The sequence below is a fragment of the Scyliorhinus torazame genome, chromosome 12, assembly GCF_047496885.1.
Source record: "Scyliorhinus torazame isolate Kashiwa2021f chromosome 12, sScyTor2.1, whole genome shotgun sequence".
Lineage (NCBI taxonomy): Eukaryota > Metazoa > Chordata > Chondrichthyes > Carcharhiniformes > Scyliorhinidae > Scyliorhinus > Scyliorhinus torazame.
The window spans coordinates 207,982,281-207,995,924 of record NC_092718.1 but is presented as its reverse complement, the minus strand read 5'-3'; the positions used below and the strand labels follow the sequence as shown (position 1 = coordinate 207,995,924).

At 43.5% G+C, this 13,644-nt stretch overlaps 1 protein-coding gene across 7 annotated transcripts in view; it reads right to left on the bottom strand.

Annotated features, from left to right (window-relative positions):
• The window catches only part of nf1a (neurofibromin 1a), a 372,455-nt gene that overhangs the window by 205,228 nt on the left and 153,583 nt on the right, over positions 1-13,644 (bottom strand). For 5 of the 7 annotated variants that reach the window (XM_072469816.1, XM_072469815.1, XM_072469810.1 and 2 more), the window contains 5 exons: positions 11,695-11,906; positions 8,187-8,222; positions 6,557-6,718; positions 2,550-2,653; positions 315-450 (listed from right to left, as the gene is read on the bottom strand). In XM_072469816.1, coding sequence (XP_072325917.1) covers positions 315-450; positions 2,550-2,653; positions 6,557-6,718; positions 8,187-8,222; positions 11,695-11,906 — 650 coding nt within the window. The remainder of the gene's footprint in view (positions 1-314; positions 451-2,549; positions 2,654-6,556; positions 6,719-8,186; positions 8,223-11,694; positions 11,907-13,644) is intronic. The other 2 variants (XM_072469811.1, XM_072469814.1) reach the window with 1 other exon arrangement.

The following is a 13,644-nucleotide window of genomic DNA, read 5'->3' as shown; positions in this document are numbered from 1 at the left end:
GTTGAAGCGTGGCAATGCAAACAGAAGCTGCAGTGAGAACTTAAGGAAAATCAAACACTTAACAGTGCAGTTCATACTGTGACAAATGGTTGCACACAAATTTACTGCAATTACTCCAATGCTTATGCTTAAAAATAAGCAGAAACAAATCCGATTCCATCCTCCCATGTAACATAATTTACCCCGGAACTCAATGGTTTCTGCTTCAATGTCCCACAATGCCCTTGTATCTAATTTTTCAACACTGGTTCCAGTCACCAGTGTTAACTTTGTACACTCCCCTTGCAATTCCCATTACCCGTATGACGGCATACCTGATACAAGCAATGGCAGACGCTTCGCAGCTGTGGGGGAAACTCAGATGAGGAATTAATAATTGCATGGAAAAATCTCTCCGTCATCTGCAGTAGATTCTGTTGATTTTCATCCAGGTTTTCTGTTGATTCTAATCTGTGGAGCAGTATTTACATTATCATGCTTATTTATATGCAAACAAAGTCCCCCCACACAAATCACGCAGGAAAATTTTTGCCCGTTCTTCTATTATGTATGGAAATCATAAATTTCAATTATGAAATTGGTGGGTCTCTACATTCCACACCACGATGCCAGCCACTCTGCGTGACTGGTTTCATTTACATAATATAATAATAACTTATTGTCACAAGTAGGCTCAATGAAGTTACTGTGAAATGCCCCTGGTCGCCCACATTCCGGCGCCAGTTCAGGGAGGCGGGTATGGGAACTGAACCCGCGCTGCTGGCATTGTTCTGCATTGCAAGTCAGCTATTTAGCCCACTCTGCTAAACCAGCCCCATAGAACACATTCCGTGTGTTATATCTGCAGGTGCCAGCGTGACAGGGACTTCTAACTTTCAGTGATTGAAATTCGCCAACACCATGTTGCATCATCTCCAATATAAATTCAAATACACTGGATCCTCTCCAATCTGGGGAATATTGAGATCTACACAGAAAATTGTCAATAGGGCCCTATTGAAATTGGCACAAGCATACCCATAACAGGTTTTTAAAAATGGATCCGCTTCATTTGGGGCCTCATCAAATTTAGGATCTATAAAAGTCTCAAAAGTTCAATCCTAATACATCTGCCTCACCCCCATGTGACTTTTCCACAAACTACTGTTACTCTCCAATCCAAGTGGTTTTCTTGCTGTTTCCATTATCTTCCACCCAAGATACTTTCCCATTTCCCTCCTTCACCTTAGTCCATTTATTCGCCCCATCCTCCAACCCTACATTTACCCAAAGACTTCACTGGGCCTCGACTCTCCATCTCCAAGAAATGCAGTAAAAAGAACCTTTCCGCTCTCTCTCTCTCTCCTCACCACTCAATATCTGATCTTCCACTTACCCTATGCACTGTCATTCCATAGTTGAGAGTAGGCACAAACTACAATTGGAGGGCCAAAGTACCTTGTGCCATGCGCATGACTCTTGTGTCGTAATGAGCTACATCGACTTGCTCAGGCCTATAATGAATTAACCTATCAGAGCTGAGACAATAGCAGGCTGCAATAATTAGCCTCCTTACCGCTGGGCTAAGGAGGAAGGGGCTACAGCTGGCTAATGTTGCCAATAACGCTCCCTTTAGATGCAGAGCAACAATGGTTGAGAAAGGTGGGAGAAGATTCTGCATCTTATAGGAAAAGGTTTCAAGACCACCCACATTCTCAACCAGGGTGGAACCCAGCACTTGACTGCAGGAGACAAGGCTGAAGTAGTCAGCAGATGGTCAACAACTTGAGAACATGCAAATAATATATACTAATGCCTGGAGCACCTTGATTGAAACGCATTGGTGTCACTTTTCTAATTCACAGCCAATATTTAATAAACTCTGAATTTCATCTGGAAAAAAAATTAAGATCACTCACGGTTCTAGTGCCTGGTCACTAACTTGTAATCCCTACTATGAAGGAGGCCAGCTGAGCGCAGAAATCGAATTCACACGAATTTCCATAGTCAAAACAGTATGCCAAAGCTCAAAATGTAGGCTCACGTGCAAAGAATGGCCATTTAAGGAAGGAATGGCCAACACTTGTGGAACTATGACAGCAAGAGCCAGCAATCAAGGAAGAAAACTGAAATGAAAAGGCCTCAATGGCTGAGTAAATTACCCTTCCATTTTTCTCACCAAAGGAGCATAGTTCTCTTTTCCACGAGCATTTATCCAACTCTGCACGAATAGCCTTTCAGCATTTTAAGTGAATTTAGCACGTGGTCTTTTATGATCAAGAGAGCTCAATACCACTGCTAACATTTCCATAGATTGAGCCCCACTGTAGCAAGAAGCCACTACATTTAGAGATGGTGACTCCTTTCAGGAGGATTGGTGGATGGGGGATAGTCATGTAGCAGGTTAATACTTTCAAACAACAGGGACACGGGATTTCTGTTCTGACGTTGTACAATCAACAGATCTGGATACAGTTACTTGTTCTATAATAAAATAGACATAATACTCTCTCATTTGAACATCCTCACACACTAGGCCATTGACAAAAAGGCAGAAAGACAATCCTAACCTGGTAGGGTCAACCTCAAAGCTAAGGTGTTGTTTCTCAGGGTCCTTTAGTACCGTTTTTAACAATGGCTCAAGCAGCTTCTGCAGGTATGTAGCACCATAGACCTGAAAGCAGCAAGAGAACAAAAGGGTAGTTTGCAATGTAGACATAACTATAAACAGCACACCCTGGACATAAACCTTCCCACGGAAAAAACGGTCAATAAATATATAATATAAACGCTGCGGCTCTTATGTTGTGAAAAGCAGCACATTATGGGCATAAAACAGTCATGCTGGTCATTTACACCAAAGATGTCAGCACACGGTGGCACTGCCGCCCCACAGCGCCAGGGGTCCAAGTTCAATTCCAGCCTTGGGTGACTGACTATGTGGAGTTTGCACGTTCTCCCCGTGTCTGTGTGGGTTTCCCCCGGGTGCTCCAGTTTCCTCCCACAGTCCAAAGATGTGTGGGTTAGGTGGATTGGCCATGCTCAATTGCCCCTTAGTGTCCAAAGGTCAGGTGGGGTTATGGGGATAGGGTGGGGGGTGGCCTTACATAGGGTGCCTATTCGGAGGGTCGGTGAAGATTCCATGGGCCATATGGCTTCCTTTGGCACTGCATGATTCTAATTTAAAAAAACAATTTACAACAGTCTACATGATTTACAAAAGGGAACCATGCCCAAGCTCTGTTCTGTGGTTTACAAACAAGCACTTGAAAAATTAATCTTCCAATTTGAAGTTACTGTCACTTACATTACTGCCATCTAAATTATAAGAAAACAATGACTTTACTGAACCCCAATCTCCAATTAAAAATATATAAACTTAAATTTTCCTCAAGAGGCAAAAAGCTAGCAATCTAATCTATAGCAACTGTCCACTGGAACATGCCAATTAAGCTTGGCATCCAACTCAAAAACAAACCGCAGCACTTTTATTTTTAAAGTAGAAATTATTTAACAGGCACAAGGACATTAAAGCAAATCTTAAAATACTAAAAACATTGTTCATCCAAAGACCAGCTAATGGATAAGATTCCCTACTTCTGCATTTGCCAGTGCATAATTTTCAGTCAATTGATGTTAATGAATGGGAAAATGTTGGATACCAAGCATTTTAAACAGGAAAAACTAGGATATTATGTTTCCAGATAAATGGAATAAAAGGGAACAGTAACCAACATTAATATGAAATTGGTTGAGCGGTGCATTAGAAGGCAAGTAGGCTTTTCAGCTGTTGAAGTTTAATGGAAAGTTTAGAAGTGACAATGAACTTTTAAAACTTACAATGGTTTTATAGGTAAACAGGGGAAGGGATATTACATTTTATTGATCTGAAAGAACAGACAATAAGAAAACATGAAAGATTTTTATACTTTGGAGAGGTTGAGTTCAAAGAGGTGTTCCAGGATGATGGAATGCGAGATGAAAGGGAAAATTGATATTGAAGGAAAGGCATTTAGCTGGGTTGCGGTGGCTGTATGGGGTAAACGCCTGGAGACCATGGCCGGGATTCTCCGACCCCGCGGTCAAGTTCTGACGCAGCGTCAAAAGCGGCGGGAGCGACTCCGGCGTCGGCCTACAGGCCCAGGCATTCACCCCTTCCTAGGGCGCTAGTACGGCGCCAGAGTGGTGTCCGCTGTTCCGGTGCTCGAAAACCGCCGCGCCACGGCCAGCGCGGGTCTGCGCATGCGCGTGGGTTGCCGTCTCCGCACCGGCCCCCGGACAATATGGTGGAGCCCTACAGGGGCCTGGCGCGGAGGAACAAAGGCCCCCCACAGAACAGAATTAGGTAGGCCCCAATCGCAGGCCTGGTCACCGTGGACCCCCCTCCCCAGGGTGGTGAGTGACTTCGAGGGGAGCTCCAGGTGGTGGGGTTCCCAGGTTACTGCTGCTCTTGTTCTTCTAGATGGTAGTGATCGTGGATTTGGAAGGTGTTGTCTAAGGAACTTTGATGAGTAACTGCGTGCATCTTGTAGATGATACACATGGCTGCCACTGTTCGTCGGTGGTGGAGGGTTTGAATGTTTGTGGAAGGTGGGCTGCTTTGTCCTGGATTCTTAAGTGTTGTTGGAGTTGCACTTATCCAGGCAAGTGGAGAGTATTCCATTACACTCCTGACTTGTGCCTTGTAGATGGTTGACAGTCTTTGGGGGAGGGTTAGAAGATGAGTTACTCCCATAGGAATCCTACTCTTTCACCTGCCCTGGTAGCCACAGTATTAATGAGGGTAGTCCAGTTCAGTTTCTGATCAATGGTAACCCCCAGGATGTTGATTGTGGGGGATTCAGTGATGGTAATGCTACTGAATGTCATGGGGCGGTGGTTAGATCCTCCTTTGTAGGCGATGGTCATTGCCTGGCAAGTGTGTGGTGCGAATGTAACTTGTCACTTGTCAGCCCAGCCTGGATATTGTCCAGGTCTTGCTGCATTTAGACATGGACTGCTTCATTATGTAAGGAGTCATGAATAGTGCTGAATATTGCGCAGTCACCTGCAGAAATCCCCACTTCTGACCTTATGATGGAAAGGAGGTCATTGATGAAGCAGCTGAAGATGGTTGGGCCTAGGGCACTACCCTGAGGAACTCCTACAGTGATGTCCTGGAGTTGAGATGATTGACCTTTGAGGGCAGCACGGTAGCATTGTGGTTAGCACAATTGCTTCACAGCTCCAGGGTACCAGGTTCGATTCCGGCTTGGGTCACTGTCTGTGCGGAGTTTGCACGTTCTCCCCGTGTCTGCGAGGGTTTCCTCCGGGTGCCCCGGTTTCCTCCCACAGTCCAAAGATGTGCAGGTTAGGTGGATTGGCCATGCTAAATTGCCCTTAGTGTTGGGTGGGGTTAATGGGTTATGGGGATAGGGTGGAGGTGTTGACCTTGGGTAGGGTGCTCTTTCCAAGAGCCGGTGCAGACTCGACGGGCCGAGTGGCCTCCTTTTGCACTGTAAATTCTATGAAAAAACCACAACCACCTTCCTTTGTGCCAGGTCCTACCAGCGGAGGGTTTCCCCATGGTTCCATGGACTCCAATTTAGCGAGGGCTTCTTGATGCCATGCTTAGTCAAACGCTGCCTTGATGTCAAGGGCAGTCACTCTGATCTCGCCTCTGGTATTCAGCTCTTTTGTCCATGTTTGAACCAAGGCTGTAATAAGGTCAGGAGCTGAGTGAGCCTGGCGGAACCTGATTGCTGACTAAGTGCCGCTTTATAGCACTGTTGAAGACTCCTTCCATCACTTTGCTGATGATGGAGAGTAGACTGATACGGCGGTAATTGGCTGGGTTGGATTTGTCCTGTTTCTTATGCACAGAACACACCTGGGTAACGTTCTACATTGCCGGGTAGATTCCCGGTAAGATGATCAGTAAGACAGGTTTCCCTCTGGAAATAACATCAGCAAATAGCATCTGCGGTGGTCGTAACAGTGATTGGGCTTGTGTATTTTCCATCTCTTAAAGGCCCAAAATCTAAATGATACACCATGTCCAGGGGTCAATTTTATCTGCTTGGACAGATATAGTAATAATTTTTATTGTCCCAAGTAGGCTTACATTAATATTGCAATAAAGTTACTTGTGTAAAGCCCCTAGTCACCACATTCCGGCGCCTGTTCGGGTACATGGAGAGGGAACTTAAAATGTCCAAACAGCACGTCTTTCGGGACTTTGGGAGGAAACTGGAGCACCCGGAGGAAACCCACGCAGACACAGGGAGAACGTGCAGACACCGCACAGATAGTGACCCAAGCGGGAATCGAATCTGGGTCCCTGGCGCTGTGAAGCAACAGTGCTAACCAGTAAATCCCTGATTCCTCTAAACAAATCAGCAGAGAAAGGACTGGGTTTCTTCAATTCTTAATTTTTTTTGCAGGAAAGCAAGCATTATATAATCAACTGTAATGGGTGCACATTAATATTTATAGATAATTGGATTGAAATTTGTTGCCCAATCACAAAAACCTAATAACTAGTCACATATTAATCATATGAAAAGTCCTTACAAGCATAAATATGGCACAAATTTACCTTAAAACAGAAAGTCATTATTTTACTTGCAAGGCTGTTGCCTCTAAAGAGGGTCTGCATGGAATCTGCTAGCTCAACCTCCTTAGAGAACATGTTCCAAAGCAACTGATAGAGAAGATGACGCGAGTCAAACAACGTCACCAGCACACGAGCAAGCTCATCCTGCAGAGGGCGGGAGGCGGCGGGGTAGAGAGGGAGAAAAACAAACATCAAATTAAGTACAGAGCTACAATAAATAACTTCAGATGGTGAATAAACTACTAGAAAGAACAGCGCAGGGTTAATGCATCATACCAGTGAGAAGCAGCAGATAATTAGGTTCGTACAGGACTCATCCTGTCTGACTTTTCAACCCCCACCTGCCCCCACCCCGCACTGCCAATTCTTTTGTTTCATTTCTACACAAAAGGGTGGCCACTAGAGTGTCACTTTCCAACAAAAAAACACGTACCATGAAACACAAAAATGTGACATTGTAAGCACAAACAAACAAAACAGTGGTCAACCCTTCTGGGAGAAGCCCATCGAGGTATGGGGCGAGTCACTGTGCTCAATAAATGAGCGAGCTAAATGAAAGAGCAGTACTGGTACTCTAATTTGAACAGGGTGGCGAGGACGAAACATCTCTCTCCCCCAAGGACAGTGGAAAGAAACAGGTGGTCAACTTTTGACTTATATTCCTGGGATGGGATTTACACGCAGAAACAGGTAGGATGGCACTTCCCATTTAGATAAAGGAGCAGCTGGCCATTGACAGGCACCATCTCAACTCCTCGTCCTACCTACAAAGGTGGGGAATTTTATACATATACCCCTTATGCAAGGTTTTACACGTGTGTGACATGGGCATTACTGGCAGTTATCGACAATCCCTGATGAAGCATCCGAGTGACATGCAATGCCACTTCAAAGAGTGGTTAAGAGTCAACGGAGCTGTATGTGGGACTGGACTTGCATGTAAACATGTAAGCCCAAGCAAGGATTCTCAAAATATCATGGTTGAACTTGAAATTTAGGTTTCTTAATTACCAGCTCTCGACATGGCCAGACTCCTGAGCTGCTACCGAAATTTACAGATTTAAATCTCAACTGTTAACAGGCAATAACCAAAGCAACGATTGAAGAAACCTGGTAATGAGCATTTTTGCTCAGAGAGAATCTACCCAGACCAAGAGTAACAGGTTTCTTTGAAATCAGTCAATGGATAAAATCATGAGTCCGTGCCTAGGTGTCTAATCTTAATTTTCTCCGCCCAGTTGTGCAGTTCATGGGCACTCTAATTATACAATGCTGGTTGCCTAGCAGTAACGGCCAATCCTTTCTCAAAAAGTTCAACGAGACCCCAATTGCCAAGATTGTTTTCCAAACCCAATTTTCTGCAGTTTCTACTGGCAAGAATGTGTAAGAGTCAAGATATAGGTCTAGTGCTCAGCTCCAACCAAGTCATGCTACCTTTTTACAACTGCTACCCAAACCTTCGCTACATTAAGCTGCCAAAAGCAAATCACCACTACGAAAGAAAAGACTAAAGGACTATTTAAAAACCGTTCTCTGCTCAAAGCAGTTCGAGGATTACTGCAATTGGGTCAAGAGTGCATTTTGCTCATGTGCACATTTTAAGCTTTCCTACCTGTTGGTTGAGATTTGTGACTGGCCCAATGGAAGTCTGTGGTAAAAATGAAGAATTGCATTTTTTTGAGCTACATCCATGCAGTATTTTTCAAGAAATTGCAATTTGTAAAACTCAACCGTGGGAACTGGTTAATAAATGGTGTACAGTCCAATTCCATGAAGTTGCCCCAGTTGGGAGGAAAGGCCGATTTAAAGGAAAACCAATGTCCCATCACTCTCTATAAAGTCACCACATAATTGAAAGGTCTGACTTTTTATTTCCCTGTGGGGAAGTGTGTGACCTCTGCTTCCGCCTCCCCCCTAATGATCGGGCAATTTAAGAACTTGCCCTGATTTTGGGGTCAATAGGGGCGTGGATGAGAATGATAAGGGAAAGGGTGGTAAAGAAAAACAGAGGGAAGATCACTTTGCCAAATCAGCACCCTGCCTCTCCATGGCATCCCGTTTTGTAACACCACACTTCTACCTAAACCACTTAAATGCATCCTACTGTGACAGTTATGCACGCATTACAATACAATGCTGGGAGTTGAAGATTTGACCTTTGTTTACGGTCATATCCGACTGACCTGCAAGTATAATATATTGAACGGAGAATTGCAATTCATCGTCTTTTCACATAATAACAGGTATTACATATGCACCCAACAAACTGTTAACAATTCCCATTTTAAAAATGCAGAAGTGATATGCAGGGGACAGTGAGGAGAGAGGACATAACCACACAAAGGCAATAGGGAATAGGGAATCAGACAGGTGAAACAGAAAAGGGGTAACTCAACACACCAGGGAATGGGTCACTAAAGACATGGAGGAACAGTTCACGTTCATGTTCACGTGAGCCTACACCAAAATTTCTTTTCACGTACCTTAAACTGTGAGAATTAATTGAAGGTCATACATACTGCAGTAAGATCTCCTTAAAAGAAATCGGAATTCTGGCGTTGGACTAATACCATTCTTAGTGATGCTATGAACTATTCTTGTAAACTTACCTGCAACTACGTTGACAGGAAACATATAACAAAAAGTAGCCATAGGCCAAAACTGAGGACCACAATGTAATTGACCTTCATCTGCATCAGTTTATCCACCTAACCGGACTATGTTAACTGCTCTCTCATTCTCCACCTTCCTTTCTCCTCACCACTTGCTGGTAGCATTTATTGGAGGATGACATGCTATCCCATCTCGCAACACAGTGCAATTCTAGAAATCACCAGTTCTCTAATGGAATAGTCAAGCATTAAAGCCAAAGAATTTTAAGCTTTGTTGCCACCTACAGACAAAGCTATTCATTGCATTTACTTCATTTCACCAGTTATAAATGTTTCAAGATTCCTATGTTCAGCATTCAACATCCTAGTGGTTACCTAATATGGGAATGAGTTTTCCCACAAATCTTGGCAATCAGTGTCTTATCAAATCATCTACCACAGACCCTGACAGGATGCAAGGAAATCACCACCACCACCCCACCCCCACCCTTGGCATCTGCTCCTCTCTCAAGCCAGGTAGTCTTACCATGTCATACATCAAATTACTCCTAACAGTATTAAAAAATATTTCTGAAATAATCACATCTAGTTTAAGTTTGAATTAATCAACAGTTTCCACCTTTTCCTTCGGGAGCCTGTTATAGCACTCACTCAGTGAAATAATTATTTAATTGTGTGTTGAGCCACTTCAAGCGCAGGCAGAGTCTGCAGGTTTTACTGTTCCGGGTAAGGTCATCCAGCTTGTCTTGGTCAACATTATCTAGTTCATTAAGGAGCTCAAAATCATCAATCATATCATCTCTCAGCCTTCTGTTTTTCAGCGAAACACCCAATTTTGATAATCACTCCTCATAACCCAATCTCTCCATCTTCTCAGCTTTATGGTGTTCTCTTCTATATTAGTTATGATGTCCTTTTGTACGACAACTATCCAGGCCTGTACACTGATTCAAATTACTGTCACACCAATTATTTAGAAAATTGTAGGCACCCAACTATCTTGGCTCAATATTGACTTTGTGTAATTCATCCAAACAGCTGATGTACTTTACTCACTGAGATTGGGCATTACTATGGCTGCTTCTATTGGTCAATAAATATCCCCATGTTCTTCCTCACTTCCTTCCTATTTAAGTAAAAAATCCTTGCTGGATTATTTTGTCCTCACATGAAGCACTTAACTTTTCCCTATGTTGAGTTTGATCTGCCAATCTGCCCATTATATTCAAATCCTCAATCACCTTACCCTCTTCACTCCAACACCTGCATTAACTTTCATTTTCTGCAAATGTAACCACTGCACTGCCATCATTGATGATGATATTAAACAAGGTGTCCCAAAATTGACCCAATGGGATCCTACTGTTCCCACTCTCCCAGGCTGATGACAATGCCCATACCAACACTAATAACCATTAGAAATGGTTTGTGGTGAAGTAAATATATTCAAATTAATTCATAGTGTTGCTAACATAAAAAATAAACCCAACTCTAGGATTAAATGATTGACGAACAAGTCAAGAAGTACAATTCTCGGAGTTTCAACAAATTATTCCAGTTCCTACGATTTCACTACCTCTTTCGATAGGGATCAACTCAATCAATAATAATAATCTTTATTGTCATAAGTAGGCTTACATTAACACTGCAATGAAGTTACTGTGAAAAGCCCCTAGTCGCCACATTCTGGCACCTGTTCGGGTACACAGAGGGAGAATTCAGAACGACCAAATTACCTAACAAGCACGTCTTTTGAGTTGTGGGAGGAAACAAGAGCACCCGGAGGAAACCCACGCAGACACAAGGAGAACGTGCAGAATCCGCACAGACAGTGACCCAAGCTGGGAATCAAACCCGAGACCCCAGCGCTGTGAAGCAACAGTGCTAGCCATTGTGCTACCATGCCAGTTGTGCAATTCTGATGAAGTGAGAATAAGCACTGAAATACACAATTAGGGCACTGACTCAGTGTTTCAGTTGCATCGTGAATTTTACTTAGAACACGAGACATTTAATTAGTGACAAAATCCAGTGGCCGGGACATGACTACTTTCTTGGTCTTCTCATTTCTCATCCATGAACTGAGTTAGTCAATTACTGAAGATGCTACACAGCAATCTAACCACATGCATTCAATCTTTTTTTAAAAAATTAGATCAGTCTTGCATGTAGCACGGTGATTATGTAGTGGACTTAAAATGGAAATCATTATGAAGCTATACGGAGGAGGGGGAAGATCGAGTGGTATAGGAATGAGAATTAACTGATCACCTCTCCTGTTCACTCACATTTTACCCTACCACTCACCATTCGTTTCCAGACAACACGAGGAGATTAGCATGAGAAGCATGCATCTAAGGTAGTTTCTCATTGCACACTGCTTTGGAACAGAAGCACTAATAGGTCACTTTTCAACAATCACCTTCCATCAAGTGACAAAGATAAGCATTCCAAATATTTTGTGCATCTGCTTAATGCTGGTGACATTGCCAAAACAAGTCCACTTACCCACTGTGAACAAGGCACCACATTAGCTAGAGCCATTGCAATGGGCAGTTCTCCTTGATCTCCCATCATGGTGACCAACTCCACAAGCCTTTCAAACCGATCAGCCAGTACAGTTTCTGCAAGTGTGTCAAACTCTGTTCCCTGTTGAAGAATTTTAGTCAGCACTTCCATGAATGTAGCTCTTGTTTGAAGATCTTTGTGGTACCCCAAGCCTAAGCACAATAAAACAAAACAAATAAAACAAATCCAATTAGGGTTTTGTTATGGTTGGGTGGGAAAAACAAAACGTCAAAACACTGTTCCTGCCAAAGGGCATTCATTGGTAAAGGATTTTTGAAAAACAAACCATCTAAATAAAAATTTGCATGATTCACAAAACCCCCAAAATGCCAAGATCCAGCATAAACTCAATATAAACAAAGTGATGCTAACTGAGCACATCTTGGAAAATTCACTAAAGCCACCAACTTTGTCAACCTTGGAATCATATTTTGCGATAGTTTGCCTCAAATTTTCAATTTAGTTTCTGATTAAGACAGCCTGCAGAGGAACAGAGACAGCCTTTATTCCGCGGAATGCAAGCGGGGCAACCCAAACAAAAGCCTGGTCTGCTGAATTGCCACTCTTTCAATAATAGCAATTTGAACCACCTTATTTAAAAAAGTGTTTTGTTTCGATCCTTGAAATTCAGTTGTGATAACACAGTTGGTCTGTTAAGGCTTGAGCTTGTATCAGGAAATTTAAGAACTTGCATAAGTTACTGCACTATAAACAAAGTCAAAATAGAAACAACATATTTCATGCATTTTGTGCACATTGGACTGCTGTTCTTTGCAATTCTGCAGTCAGAAGATTAGGCTTGATATGTTCTGCATTTGATAGACAAAGAAAACTATAAAAGAGCAATAAGCAAAAACTAAGCAAGAGCAAAAACCTAGATAGAAACATAGAACATAGAAAAAATAGGAGGAGGAGGCCATTCGGCCCTTCAAACCTGCTCCGCCATTCGGCCCTTCAAGCCTGCTCTGCCATTCATTATATTCATGGCTGATTATCCAACTCAATAGCCTAATCCTGCTTTCCCCCATATCCTTTGACTCCCTTCGCCCCAAGTGCTAAATCTTTTTTTTAAATTTAGAGTACCCAATTATTTTTTTCCAATTAAGGAGCAATTTAGCATGGCCAATCCACCTACCCTGCACATCTTTGGGTTGAGGGGGCGAAACCCACGCAAACACGGGGAGAATGTGCAAACTCCACACGGACAGTGACCCAGAGCCAGGATCGAACCTGGGACCTCGGCGCTGTGAGGCAGCAATGCTAACCACTGCGCCACCGAGCTGCCACAATCAGTAAGAATGAACAACACCTCCTCCACAACAGTCCTCAACACCCTGCAAGGCTGCGTACTTAGCCCCCTACTCCCTGTACACACACGACTGCATGGCAAAACTTGGTTCCAACTCAAGCTGACGATACGACCATAGTGGGCAGGATCTCGAATAACGACGAGTCCGAATACAGGAGGGAGATAGAGAACCTAGTGGAGTGGTGTAGCGACAACAATCTCTCCCTCAATACCAGCAAAACTAAAGAGCTGGTCATTGGCTTCAGGAAGCAAAGTACTGTACACACCCCTGTCAGCATCACGGGGCCGAGGTGGAGATGGTTAGCAGTTTCAAATTCCTAGGGGTGCACATCTCAAAAAATCTGTTCTGGTCCACCCACGTCGACTCTACCACCAAGAAAGCACAACAGCATCTATAGTTCCTCAGGAAACTAAGGAAATGCGGCATGTCCACATTAACCCATACCAACTTTTACAGATGCACCATAGAAAGCATCCTATCGGGCTGCATCACAGCCTGGTATGGCAACTGCTCGACCCAGGACCGCAAGAAACTTCAGAGAGTCGTGAACACCGCCCAGTCCATCACACGAACCTGCCTC